This window comes from Aquarana catesbeiana, linkage group LG03 (genome assembly GCF_042186555.1).
Source record: "Aquarana catesbeiana isolate 2022-GZ linkage group LG03, ASM4218655v1, whole genome shotgun sequence".
Taxonomy (NCBI): domain Eukaryota; kingdom Metazoa; phylum Chordata; class Amphibia; order Anura; family Ranidae; genus Aquarana; species Aquarana catesbeiana.
Window position 1 is genome coordinate 688,787,579 of NC_133326.1, and position 12,433 is coordinate 688,800,011.

General features: G+C 42.4%; 1 protein-coding gene across 1 annotated transcript; it reads left to right on the top strand.

Moving 5' to 3' along the window:
* Positions 1-531: 531 nt before the first annotated feature.
* LOC141134162 (olfactory receptor 11A1-like) lies at positions 532-1,467 on the top strand. The gene is made up of 2 exons (XM_073623746.1): positions 532-592; positions 740-1,467. Exons 1-2 carry the CDS (start codon positions 532-534, stop codon positions 1,465-1,467), a joined length of 789 nt encoding a protein of 262 aa, XP_073479847.1.
* Positions 1,468-12,433: the final 10,966 nt, after the last annotated feature.

A 12,433-nucleotide genomic window follows, 5' to 3' on the forward strand; every position in this document is an offset into this window, starting at 1 on the left:
CGTAATACAATAATTATGAACAGATCTTAGTAAAGAAATAAATTAACCAAAAAAAAAAAAAAAAAAAGAATGGTTAGCATTTTAAAGAAGGCAAACATTTTTACTGCAAATTGTATCTAGCAGACATGTGTTTTTTGGGCCACATATGGCCTTCTTGTCCCTTTTTTCTGGCCTGCGGTAATTGAAGAATTTAAATTACATGAAGCCCCTGCTGCCCTCCAATTCATAAAATTTAAAACCAGTTTACCATTTCTCTAAGATAAAACCTTGTAAGTGGCAATTTTTACTGTAATTTCAATTATCAAATTGTTGTAATTTTTTTTTTAATTGGAATTAATTAGGTATGAATCTCTGTATACATAATCCAGCCCTTTTTAAATTTTATTCTGCTCAGTTTGGCCCACTGATTCATTTGAGCTTGGTCAATAGTTTTCCAATTGTACTGTAGCAACATTTTTAATAATACAATAAACAAAATGAAAATTTATTCTAAAATGTAATTTCTGATTCTGTAAACACAGAAAGCCAATCATGAGTGAACAGAATGGGACAGAAATAACAGAATTTCTCCTTTTGGGTTTTCAAGACTTGGGTAGATTAATGATTGTTATCTTCATTTTTATACTTGTAGCTTATACTTCTGCACTTTTTATTGATGTTTTGATTATCATATTGCTCTCAACCAGAAAAATTCTTACCTCCCCCATGTACTTTTTTCTCAAACATTTCTTGTTTTCAGAAATATTGGTGGGAACTCTTATTGTACCCAATATGCTAAAGATCATATGGCTGAAAGGAGCCTTCATATCCATTCCTGGTTGTATTGCTCAGAGTTATCTCTACTGTGCATCAGGTAGTACAGAGTGCTATCTTCTTGCAGCGATGGCCTATGACCGGTACTTGGCCATATGTAAGCCTTTGCTCTATAACAAAATTATGAGCCAGAAACTTCAGTATTCCCTGGTAATCTTTTGCTGGATGCTTGGCTTTACTTCAACATTGATAACAATGAGTCTTCTAACTCAGCTTAAGTTCTGTGGACCCAACATCATTGACCATTACTTCTGTGACCTTTCTCCCTTTGTTGACCTTGCTTGCTCAGACACTTCAGTTCTTGAGATGGAAATATTCATCCTCTCATTCCCTATCATGGTCATACCATTTATTTTGATTTTAGTGAGCTACAGTTGTGTCGTCATAGCCATTCTACGTATGTCCTCTATTACTGTTAGGAAGAAAGCTTTCTCAACCTGTAGCTCTCACCTCTCCGTAGTAATCATGTATTATGGGTCCTTAATAATAATTTATCTGGTTCCAAGCTCACAAACCCTTAACAAGATGATATCAGTAGTTTACACAGTGGTGACCCCCTTGTTTAATCCCTTTATATATAGCATAAGAAATCAGGATATTCGAGCAGTCATACATGCATTAATTACTCAGCAACCAATACATAACAAGAATTAAAAAACAAAAAGACTGATAACACCATCTGCTTTGGATTTCCTTGTTTTTTACCAGAGCATAAAATGATTTTGACTTTTGATAAAGTATTCCATTAGCCTTGAGTTTATGCTATTTATGTTGATTTTAATACATGGAACTTAAAAATATTATGATTATTATTATTATACAGGATTTATATAGCGCCAACAGTTTGCGTAGCGCTTTACAACATGAGGGTAGATAGTACAAATACAATACACTTTAATACAGTAGGAATCAGAGGGCCCTGCTCATTAGAGCTTACAATCTAAGAGACATGAAATTACATCTTTTCTGGGGATTTTTAATACAATTTTTATCAAAAATGGTGTTTACTTTAAATGTATCTGTTTTATTTTATACAATTTTATGGTTGTTTTATGTAATCTTAAGCAGGCATGGAGAGACCATTTTTAAATTCTTGACAACGTCCCTTCTATGAATTAAAAACCTCAACATTAAAGGTCATGTGAACTAATCACTTAGCTATGCCCATATATCATGTAACATCTGGAATAATTTTTGTGACATCAGAGCCTTACAATACCTTAGACTTTTGAAGTATACAAATACGGATTATTACTCTAAAATTAAATAATAATTTTATTATCTTAAGCTATTTTGAAACTGTCTCAATTTATTAGTATTTTATAATGTTCTGTCAATAAAAATAATTCAGGAATTCATAGTGAAAAGTGACATGTCAGGTCACACTTGATATGGGTATGATGATTTTCACAAATTTTTGGAGTAAAGAGTAATTTAGTAACGTATAGTTACCATAGTTGGTAAAGTTGAATAAAGACACCAGTCCATCCAGTTCAACCTGTGTAGGTGTGCATGTTCATAATCATTTCCCATATCCCTGTATACTGTGCTCACTAAGATGCACATCCAAGAGTTTTTTTTAAAACTATCAATACTTCCTGCTGACATCACCGATTGTGGAAGTGAATTCCACATCCTTACCGCCCTGACAGTGGAAACCCCCTACATAGTAAGTTAAAACAGTTTCTCCTTCAGTTTCATTGAGTGGCCTTGTGATTGCTATCATATCTCCTCTCAAGCGTCTCTTCTCCATAGAGAAAACGTTTAGTGCTTCTAGTCGTTTCTTCATATTTGAGGTCCTCCAGCCCCCTTATTAACTTTAAGAAAAATACATGGGGTAGTGGCGCAGCCTATTGGATGTTTTGGATATAACACAAGTCCATTAAAAGTCCTTTGAGCTGACCAGCTTTGTATTAGAGGACAGTCCACTGTGTCAGGGCAAGCCTTGCAGGAGAAGTGGAAGCAATCTCCAAACATGCAGAGAGAGAGAGAGAGAGAGAGAGAGAGAGAGAGAGAGAGAGAGAGAAAATACAGGTGCCTATGAGTATGTATATGTGTGCGCACTGCGCTAATGAAAAACACCTATCTGTGCTGCCACTTAATATTCAATAAATATGCAAATGAGGTGAAACAAGTGTAAAAAAGAGAGAGAGATAAATAACTCCACAGTAGCGCACTAAATTAATCTACAAAACTCCTATATATTAACATTATGAAATGATTAACATAAAACACTCATACATAATGAAAAGTGTACATATGCCATATCGTAAATATATATATGCTCCAACATATGCAAATCAATATGGTAATACAGAACAAGTTAAAGTGATGAAAAAATAATGAAACAAAATCTTGTTGATCCACCAAAATCCTTCACCAAAGTGATGTGTGCCAATTCCACTCTGTTAGGGTTGGTTCACACTACAACGACTTGGGATACGACTTGTCAGCCCCCAAGTTGCCCCAAGTCGCTTGACATTGGAAATTGCATTATAGTCAATGAGAGCCATCTTAATGTACACTACTGAAGTCACTCCGACTTCAGAAAAGGTTCCTGTACTACTTCAAGGCAACTTCTAGGCGACCTGTATCCATAGAATTCAATGGAGGTTGCCTCCAAGTCGGATCCCCATCTATAGTGAAGCGACTTTACAGGAAAAAGAAAAGATCATGAGGGGGAACTCCACGGCAAATTTTAAATTAAAAATCGGCATGGTTCCCCCTCCAGGAGCATACCAGGCCCTCCGGTCTGGTATGGATTTTAAGGGGAACCCCCTATGCCAAAAAAATGGTGTGGGGTCCCCCCCAAAATCCAAACCAGACCCTTATCCGAGCACGCAGCCCAACCGGCCAGGAAAGGGGGTGGGGACGAGCGAGCGCCCCCCCCCTCCTGAACCATACCAGGCCGCATGCCTTCAAAATGGGGGGTGGGTGCCTTAGGGAAAGGGGGCGCCCTGCGCCCCCCTCACCCCAAAGCACCTTGTCCCCATGTTGATGAGGACAAGGGCCTCTTCCCGACAACCCTGGCCGTTGGTTGTTGGGGTTTGTGGGCGGGGAGCTTATCGGAATCCGGGAGCCCCCTTTAATAAGGGGACCCCGGATCCTGGCCCCCACCCTATGTGATATGAGTATGGAGTACATCGTACCCCTACCAATTCACCTGAGAGAAAAGAAAGTGTCGATAAAAAACACACTACACAGGTTTTTAAAGTAATTTATTAGGCAGCTCTGGGGGTCTTTTTCCGACTTTGGGGGTCTCTTCCAACTTCTCCGCTCTCTCCAGCCTCTTTTCCCGCTCTCCAGCCTCTTCTCCCAGTGTCCGGTTCTTCTCCAGCTCTCCTGTTCTTTTGCCGGGCTCCTCCGCTATCTTCTGCTCTTTTGCCACTCTCTTGCTAGCGGTGGCCCAGTCTTCTCTGTCGTCTTCTTCCCTCTTCTCTTCTTCCGATGTTGACACAACGCTCTCTCCCGCTGTAATGCAGTGTGCGCGGTGTGCAATGACTTATATAGGCATGGGGCGTGTCACCCGGTGACCCCGCCCCTTATGACGTCCCTTCATGCCCCAGGACTATGACGTCACAAGGGGCGGGGTCACAGGGTGACATCACCCGGTGACCACGCCCCATGCCTATATAAGTCATTGCACACCATGCACACTGCATTACAGCGGGAAAAGACCCCCGGAGCTGCGTAATAAATTACTTTAAAAACCTGTGTAGTGTGTTTTTTTTATTGTCACTTTCTTTTCCCCCAGGTGAATGGGTAGGGGTACGATGTACCCCATACTCATTCACATGGGGTGGGGGCCAGGATCCAGGGACCCCCTTATTAAAGGGGGCTCCCGGATTCCGATAAGCGCCCCGCCCACAGTCCCAAACAACCAACGGCCAGGGTTGTCGAGAAGTGGCCCTTGTTCTCATCAACATGAGGACAAGGTGCTTTGGGGTGCCGCAGGGTGCCCCCTTCCCCCAAAGCACCCACCCCCCCATGTTGAGGGCATGCGGCCTGGTACGGTTAAGGAAGGGGGGTGCTCGCTCGTCCCCACCCCCTTTCCTGACTGACCGGGCTGCGTGCTCGGATAAGGGTCTGGATTTTGGGGGGACCCCCAGGCTGTTCTTTCGGCGTAGGGGGTTCCCCTTAACATCCATACCAGACCTAAGAGCCTGGTATGTTCCTGGAGGGGAATTCCCTCCCGCGCTCGCTGCAATAGGAAAATGTGTTTCCTATTGCAGCGAGCGCCAGATGTACAGTACCCTGTCACCGAGAACCAGCACAATGGGATCGCGCTGGAAACACATTCTCGTGGGCACGTACTGTATGTCACAAGAGCTGATTAGCTCTGATTGGCCACAGGCAAAGTCGCCTGTCCTGGGGGCGACTTGAAGTTGTGTTGTAAGTCGCTCAAAGTCATGTTGAAGTCGACTTGAAGTCGTCTTGAAGTTGCCTTGCAAAGTCGTGCTGAAGTCGTGTTGCCCCTGTGTGAATCGGCACTTAAGAATAAAGCTCACCAGATGTTGTTGCCATTTACTCTCATATCTGGCAAATATCGCCTTATTATTAGATGTTATTGAAGAGCCGCTTTTACACGGCAATCGCCATCCAGATTTAGTAAAGACACTCTCCACATGGGGGGATAGAAATTGAGACAGAACCTCCAATAGTGTAAAAACACCTTAAGGTAATCAGTTTATTAAAAGTAATGCACTTACATCATAAAAGATTCAAAATCGCCTTGTTAAAATTCCAAACATGCCAGGTGACTCAGGGTTGCAATCTCCTCATAGTTTCCTTCGTACACATGGAGTCACCATCTCAGCGTTGCCGTGTAGCCACTTGCCGACGCATTTCGTCACTTTGGACTTAATCATAGGCACCCCCTTTCTCAAGCTAATGGGATTTTGGCTGAAAACAGCCTTTTATGTGCATTGTGAGTGCTGCCATCTCGTGGTGAAAGTGAGAATTTCTCTCCATACATAAAAATAGAGAACTACTTTGTACAATGTGTATATACATAGTGAGATATGTATACACAAAATAAATTTAAAGGAATACTGCACTGTAAACCTGCAACTTAGCAGACAGCACAGCTTGTAGACAAAAATCAAAAACTGTGAATAAATAAGTGCAGCGCTAAGGTTGCAAAAAAGCTAATTTGCATAAATTATATAAATGTGACTTAAACATACATATATCAAATAAACAGAGATTCATACATGGTGAAATGTGAATCAACCAGAGAAAAGGTAACATTTCTGAAAAAATACAGGTATGGTGAAAAATGTGCTAGTATTGTGAATTTACCATAAATCAGGTGAGAGATAGAAATTAGGGTGTTAATATTGAACAGAAACACATCAAATAAACAAGGATTAACAAATAATGAATGTGAGTCCAAACTCAGAAAAAATGAGAATAATTTCTGAAAAATGTGCTAGTATAATAATGTGCTAGTATAACAACTGCACAATAAACAAAATCCAAAAATGAAAATGGTGATTTATAAAGTCCAAAAAAATCCAATTAGATGTGCAGTCCCGTTAAAAAAGAAACATAAGAAAAAAATGCTGGTATCATGAAAAATGTGCAAGTATGGTGACTATACCATAAATAAGGTGAGAGATAGAAATTATGGTGTTAATATTGAACAGAAACACATCAAATAAACAAGGATTAACACATAATGAATATGAGTTCAAACTCAGAAAAAATGAGAATAATTTCTGAAAAATGTGCTAGTATAATAATGTGCTAGTGTAACTGCACAATAAACAAAGTTCAAAAAACAAAAATGGTGAATTGTAAAGTCCAAAGAATCCAATTAGATGTGCACTCCCGTTAGACATATGGGGGATTTCAATCTCCGGTATGAACTGTGAAGGAAATAACAGAAGTACCACCACCATAAACAGGGGGAGGCTTACCAGATCTTATTGACTTGGCGGGGCTTACACCACCCAAGTCTGCAGAGCTTATTAGGTTGAACAAATCTGTTGGAAACAACTGGTCCTAGATCTGTATCAATCCATCGACCTTGGACTGTCACTGAATAGTGACTTGAAGGCTCCAATCATTGTGAGGAGGGTGGAAGGTAAATGCCAGGAGGGATATATTATGCAATGAAAAGATGGGCTAACATAGCGTGATACTGTATAAAAAAGGCAATTTATTAAAAATAGAATAAAACACTCACACTTGGAAGAGTAGAAAAAAGCATGTATATAACAAAGAGCGATGCAAACAGGGGGTCCACCCGACACGTTTCGACTCCACGGTCGTCATCTGGGGTGTGGACCCCCTTCAACAGCACTTATAAAGTGAAAATGACCCCAGAACCCGCTAAACTCCGGAAATGGGTCCACATGACATCACTTCCGGTTCCTGTGTCGTGATCCCGGAAGGAAATAGATACCTAGATATTCCAGTTCAACATTATGTGTGTGTCTCCATAGTATATGATGTACATGACATAAAATAAAAGGCAGATAAAGTACAGTTACACATCCCTGCAATTACAAAATGTCCTTATGTCGAACCAACACTTCCTTGTAATGAAAATGAGGCTTGGTTTGGTGATATCTGTCATATAATATGACCAAGCCTCATTATGAAAACGAGGTTTGGAGTTGTGTAATGGCTATCAAATAGGCTAGACAAGCCTCGCTATGAAAACGAGGCCTGGTTAGCTGGTGTCCATTTAATATGGGAAACCAAGCCTCATGACCAAGCCTCATCATAAAAACGAGGTGTGGAGTTAATAATATGTGTAATGGTCGTCGAATAGGCTAGACAAGCCTCGCTATAAAAACGAGGCTTGGTTAGCTGGTGTCCATTTAATATGGGAAACCAAGCCTCGTCATGAAAACGAGGCTTGGTATAGTAACCTCTGTGTGACTCGGTGAGATAAACATAATAGCATAGTAACCAAGCCTCGCTGTATACACAGAGGGGCCGATCACATGCCGTCCCAAGCTAATCAGCAGAGAGTAAATCACAATAACAGAAAAAATGTCCACCCGCCCTACAGAATGAAGGAGGAGCACATGATTAAGTTATTGATACTAAAGCCAGCTTAAAGGATCAAGGTGTTCTATTGGATATAAGTTCAACAGCGGCTGCAGCAAAGGTCTGAGGTCAGCGGTCAGAAATCAAATCAAATAAATACCTAATAACTAAATACAGTTGCAATAAAAAGTATGTGAACCCTTTTGGAATGATATGGATTTCTGTACAAATTGGTCATAAAATGTGATCTGATCTTAATCTAAGTCACAACAATAGACAATCACAGTCTGCTTAAACTAATAACACACAAAGAATTAAATGTTACCATGTTTTTATTGAACACACCATTTAAACATACACAGTGCAGGTGGAAAAAGTATGTAAACCCTTGGATTTAATAACTGGTTGAATCTCCTTTGGCAGCAATAACTTCAACCAAACGCTTCCTGTAGTTGCAGATCAGACGTGCACAACAGTCAGGAGTAATTCTTGACCATTCCTCTTTACAGAACTGTTTCAGTTCAGCAATATTCTTGGGATGTCTGGTGTAAATCGCTTTCTTGAGGTCATGCCACAGCATCTCAATCGGGTTGAGGTCAGGACTCTGACTGGGCCACTTCAGAAGGCGTATTTTCTTCTGTTTAAGCCATTCTGTTGTTGATTTACTTCTATGCTTTGGGTCGTTGTCCTGTTGCAACACCGATCTTTTGTTGAGCTTCAGCTGGTGGACATATGGCCTTAAGTTCTCCTGCAAAATGTCTTGATAAACTTGGAAATTATTTTTTCCTTCGATGATAGCAATCTGTCCAGGCCCTGACGCAGCAAAGCAGCCCCAAACCATGATGCCCCCACCATCATACTTCACAGTTTGGATGAAGATTTGATGTTGGTGTGCTGTCCCCCTTTTTTCCACACATAGTGTTGTGTGTTTCTTCCAAACAACTCAAATTTGGTTTCATCTGACCACAGAATATATTGCCAGTACTGCTGTGGAACATCCAGGTGCTCTTGTACAAACTGTAAATGTGCAGCAATGTTTTTTTTGGACAGCAGTGGCTTCCTCTGTGGTATCCTCCCATGAAATCCATTCTTGTTTAGTGTTTTACGTATCGTAGATTCGCTAACAGGGATGTTAGCATATGCCAGAGACTTTTGTAAGTCTTTAGCTGACACTCTAGGATTCTTCTTCACCTCATTGAGCCGTCTGCGCTGTGCTCTTGCAGTCATCTTTGCAGGATGCCCACTCCTAGGGAGAGTAGCAGCAGTGCTGAACTTTCACCATAGACAAATTGTCTTACTATGGACTGATGAGCAGCAAGGATTTTGGAGAAACTTTTATAACCCTTTCCAGCTTTATGCAAGTCAACAATTCTTAATCGTAGGTCTTCTGAGAGCTCTTTGGTGCGAGGCATCATTCACATAAGGCAATGCTTCTTGTGAAAAGCAAACCCAGAACTGGTGTGTGTTTTTTATAGGGCAGGGCAGTTGTAACCAACACCTCCAATCTCATCTCATTGATTGGACTCCAGTTGGCTGACAACTCACTCCAATTAGCTCTTGGAGATCTCATTAATCTAGGGGTCCACATACTTTTTCCACCTGCACTGTGAATGTTTAAATGGTGTGTTCAATAAAAACATGGTAACATTTAATTCTTTGTGTGTTATTAGTTTAAGTAGACTGTGATTGTCTATTTTTGTGACTTAGATGAAGATCAGATCACATTTTATGACCAGAAATTCATATCATTCCAAAAGGGTTCACATACTTTTTATTGCAACGGTATATACCAAATATAGACAAAAAAGACCCTACTCCAAGAGTTAAATGAAAAACTTAAAAATAACATTGTTAACAACAATAGAGAGTGGGTTAGAAATAGCCCGTATACACAAATAAATAATAAAATAAATTTATAAATTGAAAAAATTCATAAAAAAGGAAGGGGGGGGGGCTTCCAGGTGATCTCAGAGCAAAAGTAGGCAATTAAGCTCTATTTAAAAAAAAGTTTATGTCCCACTCTACGTTCATTCACTGTGGATGGTGGCAGTGCTGTATTTAGGCCTAGGCCAACAAGGCCCAGGCCTAGGGCGGCACTTTGCGGGGGGGCGGCGAAACCGGCGCCCCCCCCACCCGCCTCCCGTATCCCGCGGCCTTCTCCCGCACAAATGCAGGGTTTGCTGTGGTGTGATGGCGTGCTTGGCCGTGGGGGAAGCTGCTCGCGTCCCCATAAGCGGCCGGTGTCTGGCTGCATGTAATTCGGACGGGCGGGGGCGGAGCCTAAAGCTCCGCCCTCTACCCTCCTCCGTTCCTGCCCTCTTTTGCTCTGCTCGTCTCCCCAGCCAGGGGCGGGGTCTGTCTGATGACAGGACGAGAAGGAGGAGGAGGAGAGAGAGAGAAGCACGGAGGGGAACCCCCTACCCTCTAGCCAGGACAGCAGGTAAAGTAAAGTACATTTCTATTACTCTTCTATTTAGCACATGCATGGGATCACTTTATTGCAGCTAATCTGTGCTCAATATGGAAATGAATTTACAGATCATGATGCTGCAATAAAGTGATCCTTTGCCTTTGCTACAAACTCATTAAACACTCCACCTTCAGTGAAAGTTCATGTACTGCAAACTTTGCAGTACATGAACTTTCACTAAGATCCCTTTCACACTGGGGTGTTGGCGCCATCGCTGTTAAAACGCTGATATTTTTATCAGCGATCTACCGTCATTTTTGCAGGGGATTTGGTGCTTTTAACTCCCGGGTTAAAACGACCCACAGCGCCGCTTTGCTGGCGGATTTAACCCCTTTTCAGCCGCTAGCGAGGGTTAAAACTGCCCCGCTATCGGCTGAATAGCGCCGCTAAAACGACAGTAAAGCTGTGCTAAAAATAGCGCCACTTTACCGATGACGCCCGGGCGCTTTCAGTGTTAAAGGGCTCTAAAGAGGTTAAGGCTGCACTGATTGCCACTGATTAGGCGGCACTCTTAAGCTGCACTGATTTGCTACAGTGATGGGCATTGATGAGGCCGCACTGATGGCCACTGATAACCTGCACTGATGAGGCTGCATTGATAGGCACTGATGAGGCTGCATTGACAGGCACTGATGAGGCTGCATTGACGGGTACTGTTGAAGCTGCGCTGATGGGCACTGGTGAGGCTGTGCTGATGTGTACTGGTGAGACTGCCCTGATGGGCACTGGTGAGGCTGCATTGATGGGCACCAGTGAGGCTGCATTGATGGGCACCGGTGAGGCTGCGCTGATGGGCACCGGTGAGGCTGCGCTGATGGGCATCGGTGAGGCTGCATTGATGGGCACTGGTGAGGCTGCATTGATGGGCACCAGTGAGGCTGCATTGATGGGCACTGGTGAGGCTGCATTGATGGGCACCAGTAAGACTGCACTGATGGGCACCAGTAAGACTGCACTGATGGGCACCGGTGAAGCTGCATTGATAGGCACTGGTGAAGCTGCATTGATAGGCACTGGTGAGGCTGCATTGATAGGCACCGGTGAGGCTGCACTGATGGGCAGTGATGAGGCTGCATTGAAGGGCAGTGATGAGGCTACACTTGGTACCCACTTTTAATGTAGAGAGAGGAAGAGGTGGAGCTCTAAGATGAAAAGATGGAGCCTAAAATGGAAAGGTATGTGGTTTACGGATGACAGGGCGGGACTTAAACTCAAAGGGGTGTGGCCTTGACAAGAAGGGGCGGGTCATATTTAAATTAGGGGTGCATGGGTTTAGTCAGGCCTAGGGCAGCACAAAACTTAAATACACCACTGGATGGTGGGTCTGTAATTCATAGATCCAGAAGGTTTCTAGTCTGGATACCCCTCTCGTCCTAGCTCCACCCCTCCATGGAGCAATGTATCTGTCAATAATAAGAAATTGAGTCCCTGTAGGGTCACGTGCATGGTGTTGTCGGTAGTGGCGAGGAACTGTATGTTTAGTACTACCAAGTTTTATTAGATTGATATGTTCAGTAACTCTAGCCGTAATGTTCGTATAGTTCTACCGACATATTGCTTCCCGCAAGGGCAAGTCAGTAAATATACCACATGGGTTGTGGCACAAGTACAGAAATGCTTGATGGTATAAGATCGACCAGTTACCTTAGAGCTAAATTCCTTGGTTGCTCTACGAACACAAGAGTTGTGATGGCAGACCAGACACTTTTTGCAGGGGTAATAACCTGCCCAGTTGTGAAAAAATGTGGGCTTAACTGGGGGATTGATGATTGATGGTGCAATCATGCTTTTAAGTGAGGATAAATGACCTTGGGTCTCTCAGGTAGCATAGTAGACCAAGTATTTTGTCATTCCTCATAATTCCCCAGTGCCTTTCAAAAATGTCTTTAATCTGTTTATATTGGGTTGAGAACCCAGTCAGGAATGACCATTTAAAGTTGTCATCACCTTCTCGTTGAGGTTTATCTGCCAGCAATGAATCTTGATCGGTATTTAGTACTGTAGAAAGATCTCTATCTACGTCAGCCGGATCATAACCTTTGTCCAGGAATCTCTCCCTCAAGATGTTAGCTTGGGACTTGAAGGTGCTGCCATCTAGTGGGGAGAGTGAGAATTTCTCTCCATACATAAAACTAGAGAACTCTGCAT

What these genes read in the sequence shown, in the direction of transcription:
- LOC141134162 (XM_073623746.1), top strand. Translation starts at nt 532, where the DNA reads ATGAGTGAACAGAATGGGACAGAAATAACAGAATTTCTCCTTTTGGGT. An exon ending in TTTGGGTTTTCAAGACTTGG is followed by an intron (nt 593 to 739) that starts GTAGATTAATGA and finishes TCTTGTTTTCAG; the next exon opens with AAATATTGGTGGGAACTCTT.